General features: G+C 37.2%; 1 protein-coding gene across 1 annotated transcript in view; it reads left to right on the top strand.

The window, feature by feature from the left end:
- Window positions 1-2,903: 2,903 nt before the first annotated feature.
- Window positions 2,904-23,144, top strand: part of LOC117394417 (transcription initiation factor TFIID subunit 2-like) — a 44,021-nt gene continuing 23,780 nt past the window's right edge. Inside the window, 17 exon segments of the mRNA XM_059012722.1 lie at window positions 2,904-3,181; window positions 3,432-3,520; window positions 3,691-3,744; window positions 4,370-4,530; window positions 5,017-5,135; window positions 5,574-5,715; window positions 5,870-6,101; window positions 7,705-7,889; window positions 10,712-10,825; window positions 11,781-11,880; window positions 11,968-12,053; window positions 14,041-14,176; window positions 14,427-14,581; window positions 14,857-14,971; window positions 15,065-15,174; window positions 15,680-15,745; window positions 19,965-20,217. Of these exon segments, the coding sequence (XP_058868705.1) occupies window positions 3,467-3,520; window positions 3,691-3,744; window positions 4,370-4,530; window positions 5,017-5,135; window positions 5,574-5,715; window positions 5,870-6,101; window positions 7,705-7,889; window positions 10,712-10,825; window positions 11,781-11,880; window positions 11,968-12,053; window positions 14,041-14,176; window positions 14,427-14,581; window positions 14,857-14,971; window positions 15,065-15,174; window positions 15,680-15,745; window positions 19,965-20,217 (2,082 nt within the window). The 5' untranslated portion in view covers window positions 2,904-3,181; window positions 3,432-3,466.

Genomic DNA, 23,144 nt, shown 5'->3' with positions numbered 1-23,144 from the left:
TCTTAAAGAAGTTTACATTGTGAATTTTTTTTTTATGGTGCAGCAATTATCCTATTATTTTGCCATGTTTAGAGCACCTACACTGTTCAGTTTGTACAAGGACATCTAATTTTTATGCCAAAACTTACACACAGATTATTAATAAGTTACACTTGTACAGTAAAAATACAATAACTATAAGTCTGTATAATGAATATACATGCAACCTAATTTGTTTCAAAGTTTAAGAACATGGCTCAATGTTATTTTAATAAGGGAGAAGTGTATGGACACTTTTATGGAACACTTCTCAAATTATGGTGCAGACCCATTTCAATGAATGTAGCTTCATCATGTGGTCATCAAGGGGACAGCATATAAGTACTGTAGTGTATATCAGCAGTAAATTTAGGTGTAGTTACATCTTGTGTGGAGGTAAAAATGTGTGTTCGTAAGGGGCATGAGAGTTGGTTCCTGAATGATTGGTGCAGGGGTGCGGCAACACCCTATGGCTTTGCATGGCTTCCGTCATATACAGGGGTTACAGTTTTGTTCAATGGCTTTCAGCACCCCCACTTTCAAAATTATTCCAGTGCCACTGGATTGGTGCGTCAGTATCTAACTGCTACTGGGAAACAAGTAGTAACAAATCAAACAAATACTGTTGAGCAGTGCGTGCGCAGACAGACACAGCTTTAAAGCAAGACTGAATATTAGGCAAACTGCCTGATGGGTCTTGGATATTACAAACAGTAACTCATTTCATCAATGGGCAACCCATATAGTGCCCAGAGAATTGAGTAAGGTGAGCATTCATAGCAATATACCACTCAGGAAATGCAGGTAAAGGAATGTATGATGACTGGAAAAAAACATTATGGGTAGATTGTAGCGTGACAAATTGGTCCACTTGATGCACCCAACGGGGATTAAGTGACTTTGATCCACCTGCTTGGTCTAATGTTAGCACCATTGCTAATCCCTAATGCAGCAACCCAAAAGTTGATTACATCATTGGGATCATCAGTTAAACTAGATCAAGTTCAGTACTGATTGGAACATACTAAACCAGACCTCTGGTCACAAAAAAAAATCCACATTAAGTTAGTCCTGTGAAGAGACTGCACTAGCCTGCTTGCTGTGATTTGACCTCTTTTTCTCAATATTTGCTTGCAAATCTGATGGGCTATACACATGACAACTTTACTCTTTACATTCCTTATGTCTGTATTTCATCACCCTGGAATCATGTATAATTTTAATACAAATAAGCATTTTAATCATCTGATTCAACCTTGCAGCCCTTATAAAATGGCCATGGAAATTTTACACAGTTATTACATTTTGAAATGCTCTTCCAATATACACTGTGCATTGTCAGTATTATTATTATTATAATAATAATAATTATTATTATTATTATTATTGTTCTACTTTGCTTACCATACCCCCTCATACATTGTGCTTTAATGCTTTCACATATTACACTGCTGTTATATTTTTTATTTGTATCCTTGCTTCCCTTGGTGAACTGTGATGGAGTTTATTTTAAAGAATATTATTTTTTGTACCTTTATAATACAGTCCAATCTATGACAACAAATCGTCTTGAGTCTGTTATGAATGGAACAAATGATCAAAACCTTTGATTTCTTGATATATTTTATTCTCGAAATTCCCAATGCAAATTATGCATAATATTAATTGCACTTTGGATGGGATTTTATGCGTATTAAAATATCACAGAAACGTCCAGTATTTCAATTACAAATACCAAACAGACTTTAGTTTATAGTCAATATAAATCATACATATACGCAGAGCGTAGGGTTCTAGATTGCCCTGCAAATGAACACACATCATACGCACGATCTAGATCGGTGGATTAAATTTATGGTATTATAGATAATATGCCCTGACGATGTATAAATACAGGGAAAAAAACGACGATAATATATATATATATATATATATATATATATATATATATATATATATATATATATATATACATACATGGATGAAGGCTATATTTGCATCCTGAGCCATTAAAAAAAGCATAATAGCACAGTAGTGACGTAAAAAAGTGATGATTCCTCTAGACGAAAATATACTTAAACTTTGACCCATTCGACTGAATCGACTACTCGTTTTCAATCACTCGACAACACCCACAGTACAGAAATGTTCATTAATGATCAAAAAAATGAGAATACGTTAAACATAATGATGTAAAGCTGGTACATTCGTATCTCGGAGAAACTGGAGAGGAACGGGAAATTAAAACAATGAAAGGCAATCATCCAAATAAAGCTGAAACACTAGCGGATAACGACAACGTCTGTACAGCACTGAAACATTACGTTTTTTTTAAAAAAAACCAACTGTACTTCTGAACCGCGTCTTCTTTAATATTAGCATCACAAGGATATCCATGTATTATTAAAAAAAAATAAAAAAATACATGGTCCTCTTCAGAGAGTTAGAGGAAAACAATTCCACCTCGGGGTTCTGTGACAGTTCATAAATTACTCGACCTTCGGTCTCGTAATTATGACGTCACAGAAACCCTGGATGAAATTATTTTCCTGTAGTTCACTGAGTGAAACCCATATATGTGTGTTGTCGTTTCTGCTTTATTTGAGATAGGCAAAAGATATTCAGAAAAAAAATGATCAAAATGTCACCACGTGCGCAATGCTTATATAATAATAAACCATTAATGTAACATTTTGCTTTATTGTTTTAAAATTGCACATTTTAAGTCAAACGCTAACATAAATCCCCGTCACATTTATAATATATATATATATATATATATATATATATATATATATATATATATATATATATATATATACACACACACACACATTTTAAAACAAATCAAATCGAATGACGCGGTAAGTCAAAGGTTACAAACAAAATGGCTGATTACAAGGCTGGATCATTCTGTTGTGAGAGGTTGAGGTGGAAGTGTAGATGCACAACTTTATTAGCTAGTGTTGTATAAACAATTTACGTTATGTTTATACTTAGATAAACGGATTGTTTTTGTGCAGCGCAAAAATAATAAGTATAATTAAGGCACATTTGTTATTAGCAATGTCTGAATACAGAGCCGATGAGCTGCAGCAGTACATAACAAGTACTGTATATTATTAGCGGAGATATGTCGTTTGTTAATTTGGACAATTCAGTGGTGAGTGTTTTTGAAAACAATGAATAAACTGTGGTTTATTTTGTAATGCGAAGGAGATTAGGAGTAGTTAAAAAATATTTAAAGAGTAAATTGCGAAGGTAAACGCTTATGTCTTGACATCCACAAGTCTGTACAGTAAAGTAACTATGAACGGTACCAATGTGAAACATAATAAAGCTTTACACGGGGTTCTGAAGGAATTCACACTTCAAGCTGAATAAACAAAATACTTTTCTTTTCCCTCCCACAGTAGTCGTACTATCCAAAACGTCATTGAGACACAGAATGAACAGGAAGAAAGGAGACAAGGGGTTTGAAAGCCCGCGACCATACAAATTATAAGTATCCAATTTACTGTTATTATTTTTGTTGTTTTGTAACCAAGTAATAGTTAACATTTCATATGATGTTGATACTTCTATAGTGGGACTGATGTTTCACTACTGTGTCAGTTGTTAATATTTGCTGCTACTGGTGCTTATTATTATTTATTTTTTTTGTCCTGTACAACCCACCAGGTAGTCTGCATCAACAACATAAACTTTCAACGAAAATCTGTCATTGTAAGTAGAGTTCTAATTTATATCTTTTGTGTGTGTGTGTTTATATATGTGCTGCAGTGACCCTAAATCGTGTTGAATTTTACACATAAAACTACACAATTTAGCTCTCTGTGCACCTTATCAGAAAACAGACCTTTTTGTCCTGGTTGTTTACATTCCCTAAAGGTAGGTTAGGCTGTAGGGACAAAAGTTGCATCCCTCTCGTAATCCACTATGCTGTGATCTAAATAGGTGACCCAGTGCCATCCACAGACATTTTTGGGCCCGGAACGATTTTAAGTCACCCCCCCCCCCCGGCATACATTTGTCTGTCCGTCCACCTCCTCCCCTCCCCTCCCCTCCCCTCCCCTCCCCTCCCCTGCCCCTGCCCCATGGGCACCTCCTCCCCTCCCCTGCCCCATGGGCACCTTCCTTTGGAGGCTGCAATAGTGTCAAAAGTAAGCTTGTGTGGGGCACTACACCTGTAGTTCTAAAACCAGTAGTGCTGATAATACTAATACTTTCTGAAACCACCTCAGTAGCTGAATATTACATTTGTTGGTGATTCCAAGTACATTTGAAACATTCCATAGATGTCATATTTGTTATCGGTTAATCAATATCTGTTTTTTTTACATTTTTTTAGGGACACGTGGAACTGACGATATTTCCAACTGTAACCAACTTAAACAGAATCAAACTCAACAGCAAGCAATGCAGAATCTACAGGGTCCGTGTTAATGACCTTGAAGCACCTTTCATTTATAATGACCCAACCTTAGAGGTCTGTCACCATGAATCAAAGCAGTAAGTATTTTTTAATGTATTTTTTTTTTTTAATGGTGATACAGGATTGCCCACCTCACATATTCAATCAGCGGAATTCAATGGAAATAAAAAACCTAAACATTAATTCCAGTAAAAAGCATAATTGAGCATTTTATTGTATGATGTGGCCAATTCCTGCTTGGGAATAAGTGTCAAATACACTTAATTTTTTTTAAAATTTTGTATTGATATGCAGTTTCTATTTCAGCTTAAGTATTTCACTTTTCTTTGCATTAAATGTGTCTTTCACTTGAATGTGCTTTTTGTTTTATTAACTCAAATAGCTGATGTTTGAGCAGTGGTACAGTTCTAGCTGGGTGTCACAGACCTTTTTAATGAATTCCATTCTGCAATTTGTAATTATAAATGCTAGCCATGATTCTCCTTATGTTGTACCTCTTATGATGGAATAACCCATTTGTTGTGCTCTGCATGCCATTGAATTGGCTGTATTTTGGATTTCAGGAGAAATTTGAATTACTTTTCCAATGCTTATGCGGCTGCAGTCAGCGCTGTGGACCCAGACAGTGGAAACGGAGAGCTTTGCATCAAGGTGCCATCAGAACTGTGGAAGCAAGGAGATGGTAAGAAAAGGATGTGCAGGGTATGCCTTTCACAGAATAGCACAGAATTCATGTCATCAGAACACCCCTTAGCACTATAAGACAATACTTTTTTTTAAACTATTGTTAATCAGTAAGGGTTGAGTTTAGTTGAATAGAGAGTTTTCACTAAACTGGCAGGCATTATTCATTGTAAGAGTCCAAATTAGAGACAGCTATGTATTCAGCAGAACAGAATGCATTAAAACAGGCATTACAAACTGAGTTTAATTAACTTTATTAGATTTTAAAAATTATTCAACATTTTCTATTTATGCCCAAAAATAATCTGAATACTTACCTCCAATTTAAGATTTGTTTGGTACCATATCGCCATATGGCTCAGTCTATCACAACATTTGTTTTTGTTTAAAATCCACACAATGGGACCATTTAGTTAATTGAATTCAATGCCTGTAGAATTGAAGGTGCTGAAGGTATATATTGAGTTCTCCCTGGACCAGCCAAAAGGAGGACTTCACTTTGTTGTACCTGATGTGGAAGGCAGCATGGCAGAGAGAGGAGCCCACGTCTTCTCTTGTGGATACCAAAATGCAACAAGGTAATTGTTGCAGATATTTATACTTATTAAAGCAAAATGTGTTCAGTTCTATAAGTACAGTGTTACAGGTACTGTTCAGACATGTCCACTTTTCCAGTGACTTTTTAATCACCCTGTGTACAAATAAATAATGAACTGTGCTTTCTGTTTTCAGATTCTGGTTTCCCTGTGTGGACTCTTACTCAGAGCTTTGCACATGGAAGCTGGAGTTCACAGTTGATGCAGCAATGGTAGCAGTTTCCTGTGGAGATCTGGTTGAGACAGTCTACACCCATGACATGAGGAAGAAAACTTACCACTACATGCTGCCAATTCCAACTGCAGCTCCCAACATATCGCTTGCTGTTGGGCCTTTTGAGATTCTTGTGGACCCATACATGCATGAGGTAACTGTTTGAAAATAGTAAAAAAAAAAAAAAAAAAAAAAAAAGGAAAAAAATTATATTTAGACACATTTAACTTATTTACATGTTGGCATTGCTTGTTGACTTTTAATATAATTTCATTTATATGTCTCAAGTGAAATGGAAAAAAGATTTTGATAAACAACAGTGTATGTTTGTGTCTTGTGTAGAAATGTCACTAAACATCAACATCAGAAATACAAATGTCCCATGCTTTGCTTCACATGTTTTTTCATCTTATAATGAACTCTTAAGGACCATGTGTACCTTTTACAGCAATTCGTTACAATCTGGGTTAGAGTTTGCAAGTGTCAAGTGTAACTTACTGTAACAACAGGCTAAGATGTCATTGATTGTTGGTGAGATGCCTGCTTCAGCGAATACAAAGGCTCCACCTGATGCAGAATTTCCTCAAGCCTTCAAACTCTTAGTGTTACAGTACACCATGCACTGTTTACTAGAAACGCATTACTTTGACTTTGCAATATGGATGGGATACAGCAACATTTCTTTCAACATACAGCTATGGCCAAATGTTTTGCATCACCCTGTAGAATTAACTAACTTTACATCATAAAGTCAAATGAAACCTGCTGAATAATGTTACGTTAACATATTGAATTACATACCACTTTGTAGTTTTCCATTTACTTAACGGAAAACTGGCAAATTTAAAATGTGACATTTTGAAATCTAACATGAAATACTGTAGTATTATTATGGCTGCCGGAAGACTTTTGTAATATCATTTTGTAGTTTCTTTGATTACATTGTGTTTTTAATAATGATGTCTCAGTCCTAAAATTCTAGGTGATGCAAAACTTTTGGCCATATCTGTAATGTATGGTTATAGCCAAGAACACTTTATTGGTGTTTTTTCTACTGTGATGACTAATTGCCTTTTCTAAACATTTTGGCAGGTCAAACAGCTGTATATAAGGAAGTTAGGATTTTATGTTGTATGAACTACTAACCTAAGTAGAACTTACTTCTTGGTAGGCTGTACTAAGCTGCACATAATGACAGGTTTTACAAGCAATGAATCCAGTCACATGTTCATTATTTTCATTCGCTATGATTCCAAAAGAATTCCACACTTCTGATTTACCTCTCGCATTATTATCCACTACATGATCTAAACCCTGCGCTATCTTTTGTTTCACGTCGTCCACATACATTTTTAGCGCCACCAAGCAGACATGATAAAAGGATATTGCGACGTATCAAACGAGAACACTGCTTAGTCAGCTGACTCCTCCGTAATCGCCACCTGCTTTAGTGCAGAATATACTAGTGCATTTAACTTGTGATACATTATATGGGTAAGGGTTAAAGACGAGTACGCAGAAAGGACAGAAAACGTTTTTGGCGATTCAAATTCAGACCTGAGTCCGACCCGAAAATGAAATTTTGTGACCCACACCTGAACCGAAAACCACGAAAAAGTTCACATTCCGACCCGAACCCGACCTGCTTTGCGGGTCACCTGCGGATCCCCAACCCGATGCAGGACTCGACATAAAAGTGATGTCTTTGTGTCAGTAAGCAAACAATATTATTTTGTGCCCTATTTTATTTTCTTCAGGTCACACACTTCTGTTTGCCTCAGCTCCTTCCATTACTCAAACACTCAATGTCCTACCTTCATGAGATTTTTGAATTCTTTGAGGAGATCCTTACCTGTCGATACCCATATTCCTGCTTTAAGACGGTGTTTGTGGATGAAACCTATGTGCAAGTATCATCTTATGCATCCATGAGTATTTTCAGGTTAGTTTCAGCCATGAAACAGTATATAGGACCTGTCTTAAATTTAGCTTTGGGGAGTGAACTCAATTTTGGGATCTTCCCCAGCTCGCTATCTTAGATTCTTTTGATGTCACATATGGAAGTACCTAGAAGTGTTGTAGGAAGAATCTCAAAATATTAGCTCTCTTTTTTTTTTTTATGGGCCTGTGACCAATGAAAACTAGCACTGAAACAGAGCCGTGTTTGAGAGATCAGGTCTTAATATTAAAGATGTCTTCTTGATATTAGTTTTAATAGTGTGCCAATATATTATCTATTGGTATCGCCATAGATGTTAATGCGATGGAGCCAAATATAGAAACAAGTGCAATGACGCCAATAAAAATGCTCCAGTATATTGTACTTGCAAGAACTCCTGAACCATTGTAGTTCTTGAATTCTCTGTAGTTTTAACAACAAAAACTATCTATACAATGTCAGTGTCCCAGAGTAAATGGTTACTAAGTAATGAGCCCCCAAAGTGGACATCAGGCCAGAAATGACATCCCTTCAGCACCCCAGAACTCAAAAGGGAGAGAAGATACAGATGTCATAAATATGTCTGGAAAAAAGATTAGTTAAATGTATCCTTCTACCTAAATATGACCCACTTTTATCCTAAAAAATGGCACACTTTTTGTACACTACTAATGGTATTTTGTTAGAAATTATCAATTTAGCAAGGTTTACACGCATCTAGACAACAAATAATTGATGTTACAGCAAAATGTGGTTTCTATGTAAAAATGTTATCAGCTGACCTATGTACAGTATTCTACAGTTTTGCAAAATTGTATTTTATTGTGTCTTCAGGAGACTGGTCCCTAAAGCAATACAGAAAGGTATTTCTAGGAGTCAGTCATTTAAAGAAAAAATATAATAAAATAAGCCTGTGCCAGCAATATGATCAATCAGGCTCCTGCTAAATCTGCTCTGAACTGATAGGACTTGTAATAGATTATTCAACCAGAAATCAATCTCACCTAAGTTTGTCTGTCTTTGATTTACCTTTGAAAGAGATCCAGGCAAGCATAAATGGAAAGCAGTTTACCTTAACCAATTCACAGTATATTTAACACAGGCTTGATGTGCTCACATTGCTGGCACATAATTGTTTTATTCAATCAATCAATCTATCAATCTTTATTTTATATAACACCATTCATAGTGGACCACCATCATAAAGTGCTTTACAAGATGCAGCAACAACAAGAAAATCCATAATACTTTTAATACAGAGAAATGCATAATACATACTATAAGGTTGACCTATAAATACGTTTCTGTATTGCAACAGGAACTAGTCTCTTCAAGAGATGGACACAAACACAATTTTGCCAATACACTATGCTAAAGAGATGCAATTTCTGGCCTGATTTCCACTAGAGGGCTCCTAGCTCAGTAACCAATTGCCTTGTGATGCTGACATTGCATATATAGTCTTTGTTGTTAGATAACATGGAGAAACTACAGAGGAGACGATAACCACAATGGTTCAGGAATTCTTGCAAGTCCGATATAATTAGAGATGAGAGCTAATATTTTTGGATTCTTTGAAAAACACTTCCAGGTACATTAATATGCAATATCAAAAGACAGTGAGACTGAGGTGGGGACCATAGGATCATTTGACATGGAATGACCCAATTTTATTTTACATATTTAACCAAGAGTGAAATGGCCCTGCAGGACTTGAATTTGACTACCCTTAATTAGTGAAAGTACTACAACCTTATTTAATAGATAAAAGAAAAGTAAAAAATGTATGGCATACATAGCAAAACTCATCTTGCGCTATGATCACTAGAGGGAGCCATTAATGCTTCCATCAAGTGAGAGTTTAGGTATGTTACATGGAAATTGTTTTACGAGGTTGAGTTCATTAATGGGTACTAAAATAACGATAAAATTACATAGATGTGGCCTGAAATAATGTTCTGTACATCAGGTTTAATTGCTGTTTATTTATTTATTTTTAAAGTAAGACCTAATAGTAACTGGTCTATCAGCTAGAAATGAACATCATCATCATCATAATAATAATAATAATAATAACAATAATAATAATTATAATAATTATAATAATAATAATTATAATAATAATTATACTTCCAAGCATTCTCCATTTTTAGAACTTGGGAGTACTGATTGGGTGCTTGTTTGTCATTTGCAAGTAGCAGCAGAAGAGGGATCCTGTTCATTTTCATAGTTTGTACCTAATTAAGCAGTTCACACACAATAAAATGTGAACTGGTTAAACATATTTAAGAGTAGTAGTACTGTAGTAGGCGAGTACCACTTTAAATAAATAGGTATTGTAAAGTAAAAGTTGGCAAAAAATGCATAGTTTGCTTTTTTCCCAACATATTGGAAATTTCTAAACAAAATGAAAAAAAATGTTGCAGTCCAAGGACATACATACTGATCTGATTAACAAAAACGGTTGATGGCAGCAGTAAAAAGCCATTAAACACTAATCCTATTGGTAGCTTTGTAAAGACATCTGGACTTTGGGTATAGGGTTTCTCCTGGCAATACCAGTCCATGTTTATGGAAAAATAGTTATTTATTTTTACTTAATAACAAGTGTTCTTTGAGTATTTGAAAGGTTTAATTTAGTTTATTTGTGTTTCTGCTCGCTGTCACAGAAAACTGAATGTAACAAAGAACTCCAGCTTGAGGACACAGGGTTGTGTGTTTTCACTTCTTGTAAATTTGTTTTTGCCATTTCAGTTTTAATGATGCTGACCTTGTTTTTAAACTTTTGAAACCTAATGCTTGTTTTCGTATTTCCCTGCTCGCAGTACAAATCTTTTGCACAGTGCCATGATTATAGATCAGACCCCCCTGACCAGACGGTGTTTAGCTCAAGCCCTGGCACAGCAGTTCTTTGGCTGCTTTATATCCCGAATGTCCTGGTGAGTAATTTGAGATGCAGCATAAACCAGCTTAAACAAGAAAATAGGACATGAGATGAGAGGGGAAAAAAAGACTTTGATTTTAGAACTAAGCTTGTAGCTGTGTTCCTTAAGGGATGTAAAGTAATACCTTTATGAGAACGTTCGCAAACGCATAAAATGAAGCATGGCAATTTTGACATGAATTTGTAATTTAATAATACAGTTACTGAAACAAATGTGCGTGTGCAAGCGATTAAGATCAGATAAATCTGCATCGGAGTCCTATTAAAACTTAATTGGAGTGATTTGCAGTAGTTTGACGGTATAAATTGAAGTATAACCAAGATTTTATATTAATGGTAGAGCATCAGCATATGACATTGATATATTCAGTAAAGTCTAAGGCCTTGTGGGGAAATTATTTTCAAAGATTGCTGTAATTGTGCAAGAAACGTATCCAGATGTTTGCTAATACAAAACAATAGACACATTGTGTACTCTTGCTTCAAAACTTAAATCAGATGTAGGAGTCTGAAATACAATTTGATTGATTACTATAAAGCTCCAGTTGGACGGAATATATAGTTTCCTTTGTAATAAGGAGTTCAGTAGACTCTTTAATTACACAGCTCAAACACCCCCTACGTACAATACTGTTGTAAGAGCCAGAGCCTTAAAGATCACAGTGTAAAAAAAAAAAAAAAAAAAAGCACCTGTTACAAATTAAATTACTATCTTGGATCTAAACTGTGTACAGGATTATATCCATGAAAGTGAATAAAGCGGTGGCGTGCTCTTTATCACAATTAAGAATTGTAAAGAGACAAAGTCCAAAATCTCTGGTAATTCACAATATTATTGCAATTATACAACAATAAAGGTAAGGAATTTGCCTTTTATTTCTACTATATTTCATCGCTGATATGAAGTCTCCTAATGCTTTTATGGCCTTAATGTTCCCTGCTTGTCATAGGGCTGATGAATGGGTTCTGAAAGGGATATCTGGATACATTTATGGGCTGTATTTGAAAAAGACGTTCGGAGTTAATGAGTACAGACACTGGATCAAAGAGGTAAAAGTGTAATATCTCATTTTGTGCTGTTTATCTAATTGTATTGGGGTTGAGAAAACTAACAACTGTGCTTTGATCAATTTGAAGGAATTGGACAAAATAGTGGACTATGAGTTGAAGACAGGAGCGGTTTTACTGCACCCAATATTTGCTGGAGGCAAGGAAAAGGACAAGTAAGGCTTATACTATCAGAATATTTCACCTTCCTTAAATGTTCATTTTCCATAGATATTCTTGAGTCAAACAGTTCGAGAGTTTATGGTATCTAACCAAACAATTTAGTTAAATATCCTATTATTGAGTTTTATTTAGTTAAAACTCAAATTATGTTAATTGTTCATTTGGCACCAGAGACGACCACATTTGGAATTTGGTAAAAATGTAACTACTGTATTACTTTGAATTAACGCAGCAGCGTTTATTTTAAATTGCTAAAAACAGCTAGGGTGCTTAATCAAGGGTGGCGGTAATTAGAAGTACTGTGGGTTTCAAAAGGTGCAATTTTTTTATTGCTATTTGTGTGGTATTTGAGGGATATTGAAGTTTATTTCTGTGGATACAACTTGATCAGGATTGCGAAGAAGTCCTACAACCTTAAACTGAAAGCTGTTGAGCTTGCCCATCTGATCAGTGTTTGTCTAGGTGAGGCCACATACCAGTGTAGCGTGGAGAGGGAAATAACAAGAGGAATGTCAATTCAACACCGTCGGTTTATTTTCCATTTCTTTTCATACAGCAGCTTCTAAGTCGCAGGGCTGAACTCTTTAATATACGGTGCGTTTCTTTCTCTTCAACCAGCAAGACAACTAAACACTCGCTGTCTCCTGGTTCAGCCAGGGCTTCGGTGAAGATGAGTTGATCCCGTGCCTATCCCCTAAGCAGCAACGCCACAGCGAGAGCTACGCTAGCTGCTGCTTGACACTCCAAAGCACCACACCCCCCACTCTCCGAACTTCCTGTCTGGATCAGGATTCTGCAGCGTCTTTTATTAGCCAAAATACCGTGCATACAACCAAAACAAAAAGGCATTTTAAGAAACTTAAACAATAATCATGCAGCGCCTGCATTACAACTAAAATGTATTACTTTTCTTGCTAATTACTAAATATATATATATATATTTATTTATTTATTTTAGTACTGCTGTATTTACTCCTACACCACCATCATTACATAGTGCTGTGTACTTACGGTATTATTTTTTTGTTTGGGTTCCATAAACTTTACAGTACAATACCGGTATGCTCCAGTGTGTAATTGTATTCTTTTAAATACATTTTATTCAAGTTTATTCAATTCATTTTGTTTCTGTTTGTGATGTTTTGACATACTGTGTTTTGTATGCGTTTATTAAGTGCTGCATTTATTTGAGCTGGGGTAGGGAAAAAAATGTACATGTTTAGTTACTGAGAGCAGCGTTTATTCGAGGGTGGTGTCAGTTACAAAGCTGATATCTGAGAGTGGCGCTTATTCAAAGTAATATGGTAATACAATTCATAGTTTAGATTTAATACTCTAAACTTCCATTTATTTGTATTTTTAGAATATTGTGCTATGTCAATTCGCTACAGATTACAAGAGCTGTGTTTGTCCTCTTAATGTAATACAAGAGTTTTGATTTATACTATGTTACTTGCAAATAATTTGTTTCTGTTTTGGTTCAGTTGAAAGAATATACAACAATGACCTACGTTAGCAGTGTCACACTTGTCAATATTTTTCAAGAGAGCATCTGCTTTACATCTTAGAGTATATGATGTTTAATAAAATGTTATACTGTATACAAAAAAATGTATTGGGTAAAAACATATATATATATTTATGATTACATTTAAATAAAAAGTAAAATAATGTATACAGGGAGCTCTCATTTATTTATTTTATTTCACTGAAATGTTTTTAAATGTTGATTTTAAAGTGTTGAAATATTAGAACGTCATAGTACATTTTAGCCTCAAATTTAAAAAGAATCTGACTGACAATGTAACCATTTTTAAAACTAAATACGTTACAAAATATTTCATACCATTTTTTCACTGAAAAACAAGTGGCATCTGTTTGACGATTTCTGTATAAAATGTGGTAAAGTCCTTTTCAGATAATGATTCCAGTTTGACAGTATGTGCTTTGTGTGATGCAGAACATTGTTTTTCATTTCAGCCCCATGCCACACCTACATTTTTCAATAAAACACCCGCACACACTGTGCTGGGAGTACTACAAGATGTTCCAGTGTAAAGCCCACCTTGTGATGAGACTGATAGAAAACAGAATTAGCATGGAGTTCATGCTACAGGTGAGCCAATCATTCTTCCTGGAATTCTGCCAAACATATTTGTATTAATATGATTTCAATGTTTTAGTTATGGTTTTTTACCAATAAACGACACAGATAAACCAGTAAATACTTAGAGCTATGTTGTCTCAAGTGAAGTGCAAAGACAACTTTAGTTGATGACAACAATCATTCCTTAAACATTTCTAGTGTATCAAGGTCTTTAAAAGTAGTTAACAATAATAATAAAAAAAATGTTGTCTTTTTAAAGGTGTTTAACAAGCTTTTGAGTCTGGCTAGCACAGCATCGTCTCAGAAGTACCAGTCTCAAATGTGGAGTCAGATGCTTGTGTCAACATCTGGGTTCCTGAAATCCATCTCCAATGTCTCTGGGAAGGACATCAGCCCCTTAATTAAACAATGGGTGTATCCTTTCAAACCTAGTGCAAGTAGGGAGTATATGTACTGAGTGAGTAATCAATGTAATAAGTTGATCAAGTTGCTAGACTGAATAACCTAAACAATGTTAGCTGTTTACTGTTAACATGTGCTTGTCCCAGGTAACACTGGAAATCCCTTGCATTTACATCTAAATAAAAGCATAACATAATTTACAAATACTATACATATTTATATAAGATAATGGTTGTAATAGCTTTAAAGACTTCTTTTGTCACAGTAACCTTAATTGACTATTGCAGAGACCAGAGCTCAGTGGTAAAGTTCTTTGGCAGCTTTGCCTTCAACAGGAAAAGGAATGTCCTGGAATTAGAAATAAAACAGGATTACACCTCACCAGGCACCCAAAAATATGTGGTAAGGGTCCATTTACAATAATACTGAAATGTATTCTTTTGATTTATACTAATTCAAGATAATCTTGATAAATGTATTCTTTGTCTCTTTCAGGGTCCTATCAAAGTGACAGTGCAGGAGTTGGACGGATCATTCAACCATACTTTACAGATTGAAGAAAACAGCCTCAAACATGATATCCCATGCCACTCAAAGAGCAGACGGTAAAAAAAAATACACAATTCTTGCATGCTTCTAGAATTTTCAAACCTAGCAGTGCTTCAGTTCCAGGAGATTATGCCAGTGAATAACAACAGTTGTACCTCTATTGGTTGATCATATCAGTTGACATGCAGGGTAACATTGAAGGCTCCCATTTTCATTCCCCAAAATAGATCCAGAATTCAAACGCCAGTCTTGATGTATGCCCTGGTTAGCTTCTTTCTTGAGCCTGTTAAGTACTGTTTATTTACTTTGATCTGTAAGATGGACGCCACAGTATAATATTTTATTAAACTTCATGTAACTTTTTGATTTCTGGATGGTAAAGACCTAATGATTTGAGAGATTGGCTTCATACTTGTTACACATTTATTATGAGATTCCCTAAGTCAAGTTCGATTGTGATGGTCGTACATACCTTGGGCCAAATTAATGATACAGACAATATACTTACAAACTACTGGCAAATAAGATTATGAAGTGTTTTGTTTTTTTTGTTTTTTTAAGAAATAAGAAAAAGAAAATCCCATTGATGAATGGAGAAGAAGTGGACATGGATCTATCTGCAATGGAGTAAGTTTCTGTTTTATTAAAGCCCGAAGCTGGTGATTTCCTACCCCTCTTTCCTCTGGTAGGGAGTTGAGTTATTTGTCTTGACCGCGGTCAGTTTAAGTTTATCTCGGGGCAGGTCTAGTTTGGTCCTCCTGGATTGTGTAAACTATATAGAGCTTGTCAAGTTATTAACAATAGTAAGCTTAATAGTTAAGACTTAAGTTTTTCCACAGAACAAATTGCAGCACAGGCACGTACAGGGTCAGACCTTCTGTCTCAATATTTTGCCTCAACTCTGACCTAGAGGGAACAGCTTTCTTATGGTGAATACAGTTCAACCCCTGCGCTTCTTCAATCGCAGGCAAAACATACCAATACTGCTGATAGTGCCGTCAACAAGATAATTAGCTGAGATCGGCAAACCCTTTTCAATTTAGAGTGCCGATTTTGACTGTTTCCAGCTATTGACTTTGGAGATGAAAAGGAAGGCTTGGATTAGGTAGTTAAATAAACTAGGGAAAGCAATCGTTCTTATTTTGGAAAGGAAAGAAAACTCTGGTTTGAAAGAAAAGAAAACTGTTCATCTTTTAAGACTTTAGTTACTTCCATAGTTTCATATGCTTTAGGTTTACTGCAAAACAGGTGCTAGTGAAAATGTGGTTAAATGTATGTGGAGGAAGGAATGAAATGCTTCCAATGTGTCATGCTTTTTATAGGATAGCTGTAATGCGCGTACGATTTAGATTACTTTATAAGAAACTTCAAGTTCTCTAAATTGCATGTAAAATTGATTGTTTGCTTGAATTCACAATAATTTCGCTTCTTACCTTATATGATGAACTCCACACACCGAGTGAACTCCCAGTCTCCATGTTGCTTAGGTCAGGAGAAAAGCTGATCTCTTTCCCAGAGATCCTTGATATAATAATTTATTGGCGCCAGTTATTGTCCCTCCTCTATAAAGTCCCCCCTTCCTGGAGTATCGATGTCCAAATTTCTCCCACGTATGCTTGGGTAAAGACTCGATCTAGTATTGGCATTTACGTACTTGCATTCTTTTTTGTTTTGTTTGAAAAAAAAAAAAAGAGAAATTATTCTTTATCGTTAGTAAGGATTATATATTATATCTCTTGTTTTCTTCTAGCAATTGCTAGTTTTTCTCTCTGGGGCTATCAGTCTTTCTCACACACATGCCTTCTGTGTGTTCACTGTGTGGTTCTCCTCTCTCACCATCTTGTGGTATAGAGGTTTGTCTAATGTGTGTTGACATGTCAGACGCACCAACACTTAGGGTAATGGAAAGTCTCCTTCACCCCCAGTTCAGCGTGCTGATAAGTGTTGTGCTTCATCTTCAGCTAAAACATCAACTAAAAGACCAAGTAGTTCCACAAAGCGCCGGAGCTCTGCCTTGTCTCCCCCTAGGAAGAGAACGAGTAAATCCACTCATTCCCGCGGCAGCAGGGAGGAAGATGCACCGGCTAAAACAGCAGTGGCCTTTACCGAGATTCCAACCGAGGCTACCCAGCCTGCAACTTCACAGGAATTAGTAACTAAGGATTTTTTTTTGAGTAGCTGCAGGAGTTTAAACACTCAAGGCAACCTGTACCTGTACAAATAGTAGCCCTGGTGGCTGATACAGGGATCGCAGCAGCTTGGAGTACACAAGAGCAATACTACTCTGCTGACACATGCAGCATGGAAGACGATGACGTTGTGGACGCCACCCCTGACGATGACATTTCAGTAGCTGGAGACGTTTTCAGTAGCTGGGATATAGTAATGCAGAGGTGGTTTTGAGATGGATGTCTTCCTCTCTCAACACTAATACCCAGACATTTGTTAAGGAGGACGGTTTCCTAAGCATCTTAGATGCAAGGGATAAACAAGCCTTCGAAGGTTTTTCCTTCCATGAGGCAGTCTGGTGGCCCGTTGAGGCTCTATGGAAAAAACCTGCATGTGCTGCATATCTACATCTACGAAGCAGGGGCATCCACGTTTACCCTTACATCGCCGATTGCTTGATACGAGCCCCACCCATTCAAAGAAAGGCCGTTAGAACACAAAGAACCAGCTCTTCAACTTTTTCAGGACCTGGGCCTGTTGGTAAACAGGGAAGAATACTCGCTCTTCCCAGGACAGTTTAGTTTTCCTAGGGGCCCAATTCAACATGATCTCAGGAAGGATGTGTCTCACAGAGGAGAGAGTGACCACTATTCGGCAACTCGCGGGCATATCAATGTGGGAGCTAGGCCAACAGCACACTCCTTTCAACAATTTGTGGGGCACATAGCACCACCTAGGGTGGGGAGCACACCTAACGGAAACACAAGTCCAGGGAACCTGGTCACCAAGACAAAGACACCTCCATATATATACCATCTGGAGCTTTTAGCAATCTTCCTGGCACTCAAACACTTTGCACCAGTTTTAAAGCAAGAACACGTGCTAGTTCTTACCGACAACACCACGTCTGGCCATAAAGATCTGGAATTGCTGCAGGACACAAGACATCAACATAATGGGGGCTTACTTACTCGGACTCAACAACAGCCTTGCAGACCATCTGAGCAGAGAGAGGTTGCCTCACGAATGGCAAATCCGGCCACAGGTTTTACACTGGATAGTCCACAAACTAGGGTAGCCACAGGTAGACCTATTTGCCACAAAAAGAGAATACCCAGTTGCCACTGTTCAGCTCCCGGTTCCAACAAGAAGCAGCCATGGCAGAAGGTGGACTGTCCATCCTGTTGTCGACCAGCTTAATGTATGCATATCCTACCCTGTCATTAATCCCAGCTGTGCTCAGAAAGGTAAAAAGAGACAAGGCCAGTTTCATTCTAGTAGCCCCTTACTGGGATAAGAGGTTCTGGTTCTCAGAAATATTAGAGATCACAGAAGCAGGGTCAGTGCATTTACCAGTGACCCACGACCTGCTGTCTCAAAACAGAGGGAGGATGCTTCACAACAGCCCTGCATGGTTACGACTAGCTGCTTGGAGATTGAACAGCAACAGTTACTAGATCAGGGGCTCTCTGAACAAGTAGTCAATATCTTACTGGCTTAAAAAAAAACATCTACATTTTAAGCATATACAGGGAAATGGAAGGAATTCGTTCTTTGATGCAACTCAAAACCTTTGTACCACACAGATATAAATCTACCAGGTACCTGGGCCACCTGTTCCACAAGGGTCTTGCGCTATCCTCCATCAAGGTGCATATTGCTGCAATATCTAGTATTTTACCGGGGTGGAAAGATCACTGTAGGTTCTCATCCTGTGATGTCCAGGTTTCTCAGGGGGTTAACCACTTAAGGCCCCCAAACAAACATATCTTTACACAATGGAACCTCAGTCTAGGACTGAATAGACTCATGAGCCCACCGTTTGAACCCATGGCAACATGCAACCAGAAATTCCTTACATGGAAGACCGCATTCTTGGTAGCAGTATACTGGTCATTGATGCACCCTATTTCCAGATTTTCAGGGACAGGATTGTCTGCAGACCTAATCCGCAATTTCTACCAAAAGTGGTAACACAGTTCCATATAGAATTTTCCTGATTTTTTTTATTTGTTTGGTTTTTTTCCTGAAAACCACACAAATCAAAATCTAGAGTCCAGACAGCACTTAATTGATGTCCGAAGGGCCTCTTCCGAGACCTTCTAAAACATTAGAACTTAAATGTGTCTTCTTCTCAGCCAACCATTGCTCACTCAGTACTATCTGTGGCTTCGGGCACAAATATCTAACCTACCAACCTTTGTCACTTCCTATGGTAGAGTTCACTCGGTGTGTGGAGCTCATCATACAAGGTAAGAGAAAGATTACCTGTAATATGGTTTCTTCGTAGAATGATGAACTCCACACACCTATATCCCACCCTCCTTCCTCCTATTGGTTTTTCTTTTTGGTTTCCCTCTGAGTTTGGTTTTGGAAATTTGGACATCAATACTCTGGGAGGGGGGGGGGGGGGGGGGGGGGGCTTTATAGAGGAAGAACAATAACTGGTGCCAAAAAAAGAATTATTTCAAGGATCTCTGGAAATTAGATTGACTTTTCTCCTAACCAAAGCAACATGGAGACTGGGAGTTCACTCGGTGTGTGGAGTTCATCATTCTAGGAAGAAACCATATTACAGCTAATCTTCGTCTTTCCAGCATTAACAGACCAGCCAACTGTCAAACTGCATTTGGGATTTTTAACTTAAAGCCTCAACTATGCTTTTCTTAAATTTCAGTGCTGATTCCCCTTTGTTGTGGATAAGGATTGACCCAGACATGTCAATATTAAGGAAAGTAGAGTTTGAACAGGCAGACTTCATGTGGCAGTACCAGTTACGCTACGAGAGAGATGTAGTGGCACAGGAAGAATCCATAGCTGCTCTGGAGAAATTCCCTACACCTGCATCTCGTTTGGCACTCACAGACATTCTTGAACAGGAACAGTGCTTCTACAAGGTCAGAATGGAGGCATGCTTCTGCCTTGCCAAGGTGAGATATTGTATTAAAGTTATCCTTAAATTCATGTTAAAGTACTTGTTTACAAGATACTTACTATGTAGTTTTGATCTTTTAACGTAGATTATTAAAGTCCATGCCTGAAATCATGTTATTACTCTTGTTGAAACTTGTGGTGCTGCATACATTTCAACATTGTAACATTTCTTATGTTATTAAAGTCCATGGATCTATACTGTGCAAATCTTTAAGTAAAACAAGTAAACAGAGTATAATGCTAAACTAGACTAGCCTGACTGATTTAATGTGGTATTCCTTAATTTTAAACACTGCGTTCGTTTTACAATTTTATCGTGTTAGATATTTTGAAAATTCGATATTGGCATCCAAGCAAAGCATTGGGTGGAATTTCTTTACCAAGCAGGAGAAAACAGAATTTGCAAACTCTGCCAAGGAAATATTTCATTTAAAAGAGGAAGCACACTTACTTAATGTGCTCCACATTATTTATTTTATATTATTTACTTGTTTATTTATTTTTAAATAAAGGCTGCTTATTTTATCTTTTTGGTAAGAAACTATATCTGCGCATTAACTGTAGATAAAGCATTCCGTATTATAAGCCACACGGTTATTAATGGATCACAGAGTTATCACTGACATAAACCAACAGGATGTTATGATGTTTTCTTTCTAATGTAGTTCCTGAGAAGAATAGTCGCCGCAGTTATTATTATTGAGGTGCACTTGCCGCTCGCTGTGTGTTATTGTTTTCTGTAAAACATTGATATCCTCCACCTCAGAACTACAGCGTCGGAGGACCACGCAGCTCCGGGCATCTTACAGGCAGCCCGGCCAGTCTACTGAGGTTGCTGGTGCTTTGCCTCGTGACTTATAATGCACCCAGGGCGTGTGAATATTAGAGTATATCCCACACCCTGTCGTGCCTTATTGCTTTTATATATCATTTTGTTGACAGTCATTTGTAGACCTACAAATGTGCTATAGGTTTTTTGCTTGCAGTATATTAGTGTAATGTATTGTATAAACACAACCAATTATGATATTGTTTTTTATCACTAAAATCTGCATGTTAAGGTATGTAGCAGCAGAATAAACTCTTAATCTATTGTGAAACTCATCATGCAAAAAGTAGACTACGAAATGTAATATGAATTGTCATATCTCCTGCTGGACCTGTAACAACTTCTTATAATAGGTGGATTGATACCAGCATTAGTTAACAATCTGAAACTGCAGTATTCTTGGCAACACAGCCAGAATCCAATTACCTTGTTTTAAGTCTTTGTTCAAACTAAAACCTCTTTAATCAATAAGCATCTGACTTTTTTATTATTATTACTATGTGGTTGGCATCAGTGTATTTAGCAGCTTGCATCAAACTACATCCTGTTTCCATTTCAGTTCAAGTATAACGGTTGACTCCTAGGACGACTGAAAGTCAATAGATTTTTATTATACCTTAATTGCTTTAACCCTAGCAGAACCCCAAGCTGTTTTAAATGGCCCATTTCCTGCCCATGACCTGCCAATGGCAATTGCACAGTTAGAGGGAACTTCTGTGACTGGCATATTGGGTTAGCTTTGGAAAATGAAACATGAAGTATGGGCTGCTACGGTAAATTACTGCAAAGAAAACTAAAAAGGTGAATTAGATCAAATTGCTTGACTATATGAGAGACCCCGTTCACACTACTGTGCTGGCCCACGGCAGCCACAGGGGCTGCCACATAAGAGTTTACAAACGAGAGGAGGCCATTCAGCCCATCTTGCTCGTTTGGTTGTTAGTAGCTTATTGATCCCTGAATCTCATCAAGCAGCTTCTTGAAGGATCACAGGGTGTCAGCTTCAACAACATTACTGGGGGAGATGGTTCCAGAACCTCACAATTCTCTGTGTTAAGTGCCTCCTATTTTCTGTCCTGAATGCCGCTTTATCTAATCTCTATTTGTGACCCCTGGTCTTTTTTTGAGGTCGAAAAAGTCCCCTGGGTCTACGTGCAATAGAAATGTGCATTATAAGTCTCTGCAACCCCGATCACATTTACGGTTCACTATGTGACTGAAAAGCAGGCCTAAAATGTGGCAAATTGCTTTGTTTATGTTTAAATGGAATGATAGCCTGCACTCAGAATGGAAGAGCTACTGGGATATACAGTTATCCTTTTGTAGCAGATGTTTCTTATATATATATATATATACAGTATATAAATATTTTTTTTGTTTCAGTGCAGCACAGCTGCAATTTTATGGTGTATGTGTAATATATAATTTATTATAAAATATTGACTATTTTGATTTAATGTTATGGTGTTGTGACAGAGAGCGAATGAATCAGAGTCAACAATCTCCCTCCCGACCTGTGAGGGCACGGTATAACAGGAACAGTGTGCCCCAGACTGGATGGTTTGACAGTTCATTCCAGGGTCAGTCGGAAATCGGCCATCCAAAAAGGGGGCGAAGCCACAATACTAGAAGTCGGCGCCTTACTGCGGCAGGCGATGTGTCAGTCATGGATTGGAGGAGACGTGATTGCACTTGCTACCAAAGGGGGTGTGACTGAGGGTATATCAGGGGATGTGGCCAACCGGTCTGTTCCTTTGGTATGGTTGTGAAAGACCTGTAAAGGACGGTAAAAGACTAAAGTAAAGTAGAGTTTTTTTCGTTGTGTCTGTCTGTCTATTAATTGTCACCCTTATCATTCATAGAATCTGGGAGCTGTCACTATTCAGCCAGCATCAACCACGGACTGCACTACTGTTTCATTGTTGCTGTATAAATCACCACTTGCACAAGGAGCACTCACTGTTGGGATTCATGACCATGTTTGTGTATAGTGTTTGTTGTGTTGTTTTTTTTTTTCGAGACTGAATCCCCGTGGTTTTGACTGGCTTTACACGTTGCTGTGTATTATTATTATTTATTATTATTATTATTATT

This window comes from Acipenser ruthenus, chromosome 3 (genome assembly GCF_902713425.1).
Source record: "Acipenser ruthenus chromosome 3, fAciRut3.2 maternal haplotype, whole genome shotgun sequence".
Classification (NCBI taxonomy): Eukaryota; Metazoa; Chordata; class Actinopteri; order Acipenseriformes; family Acipenseridae; genus Acipenser; species Acipenser ruthenus.
Note: the sequence above shows the minus strand (reverse complement) of the source record. Positions and strands in the feature narration are given on the sequence as shown.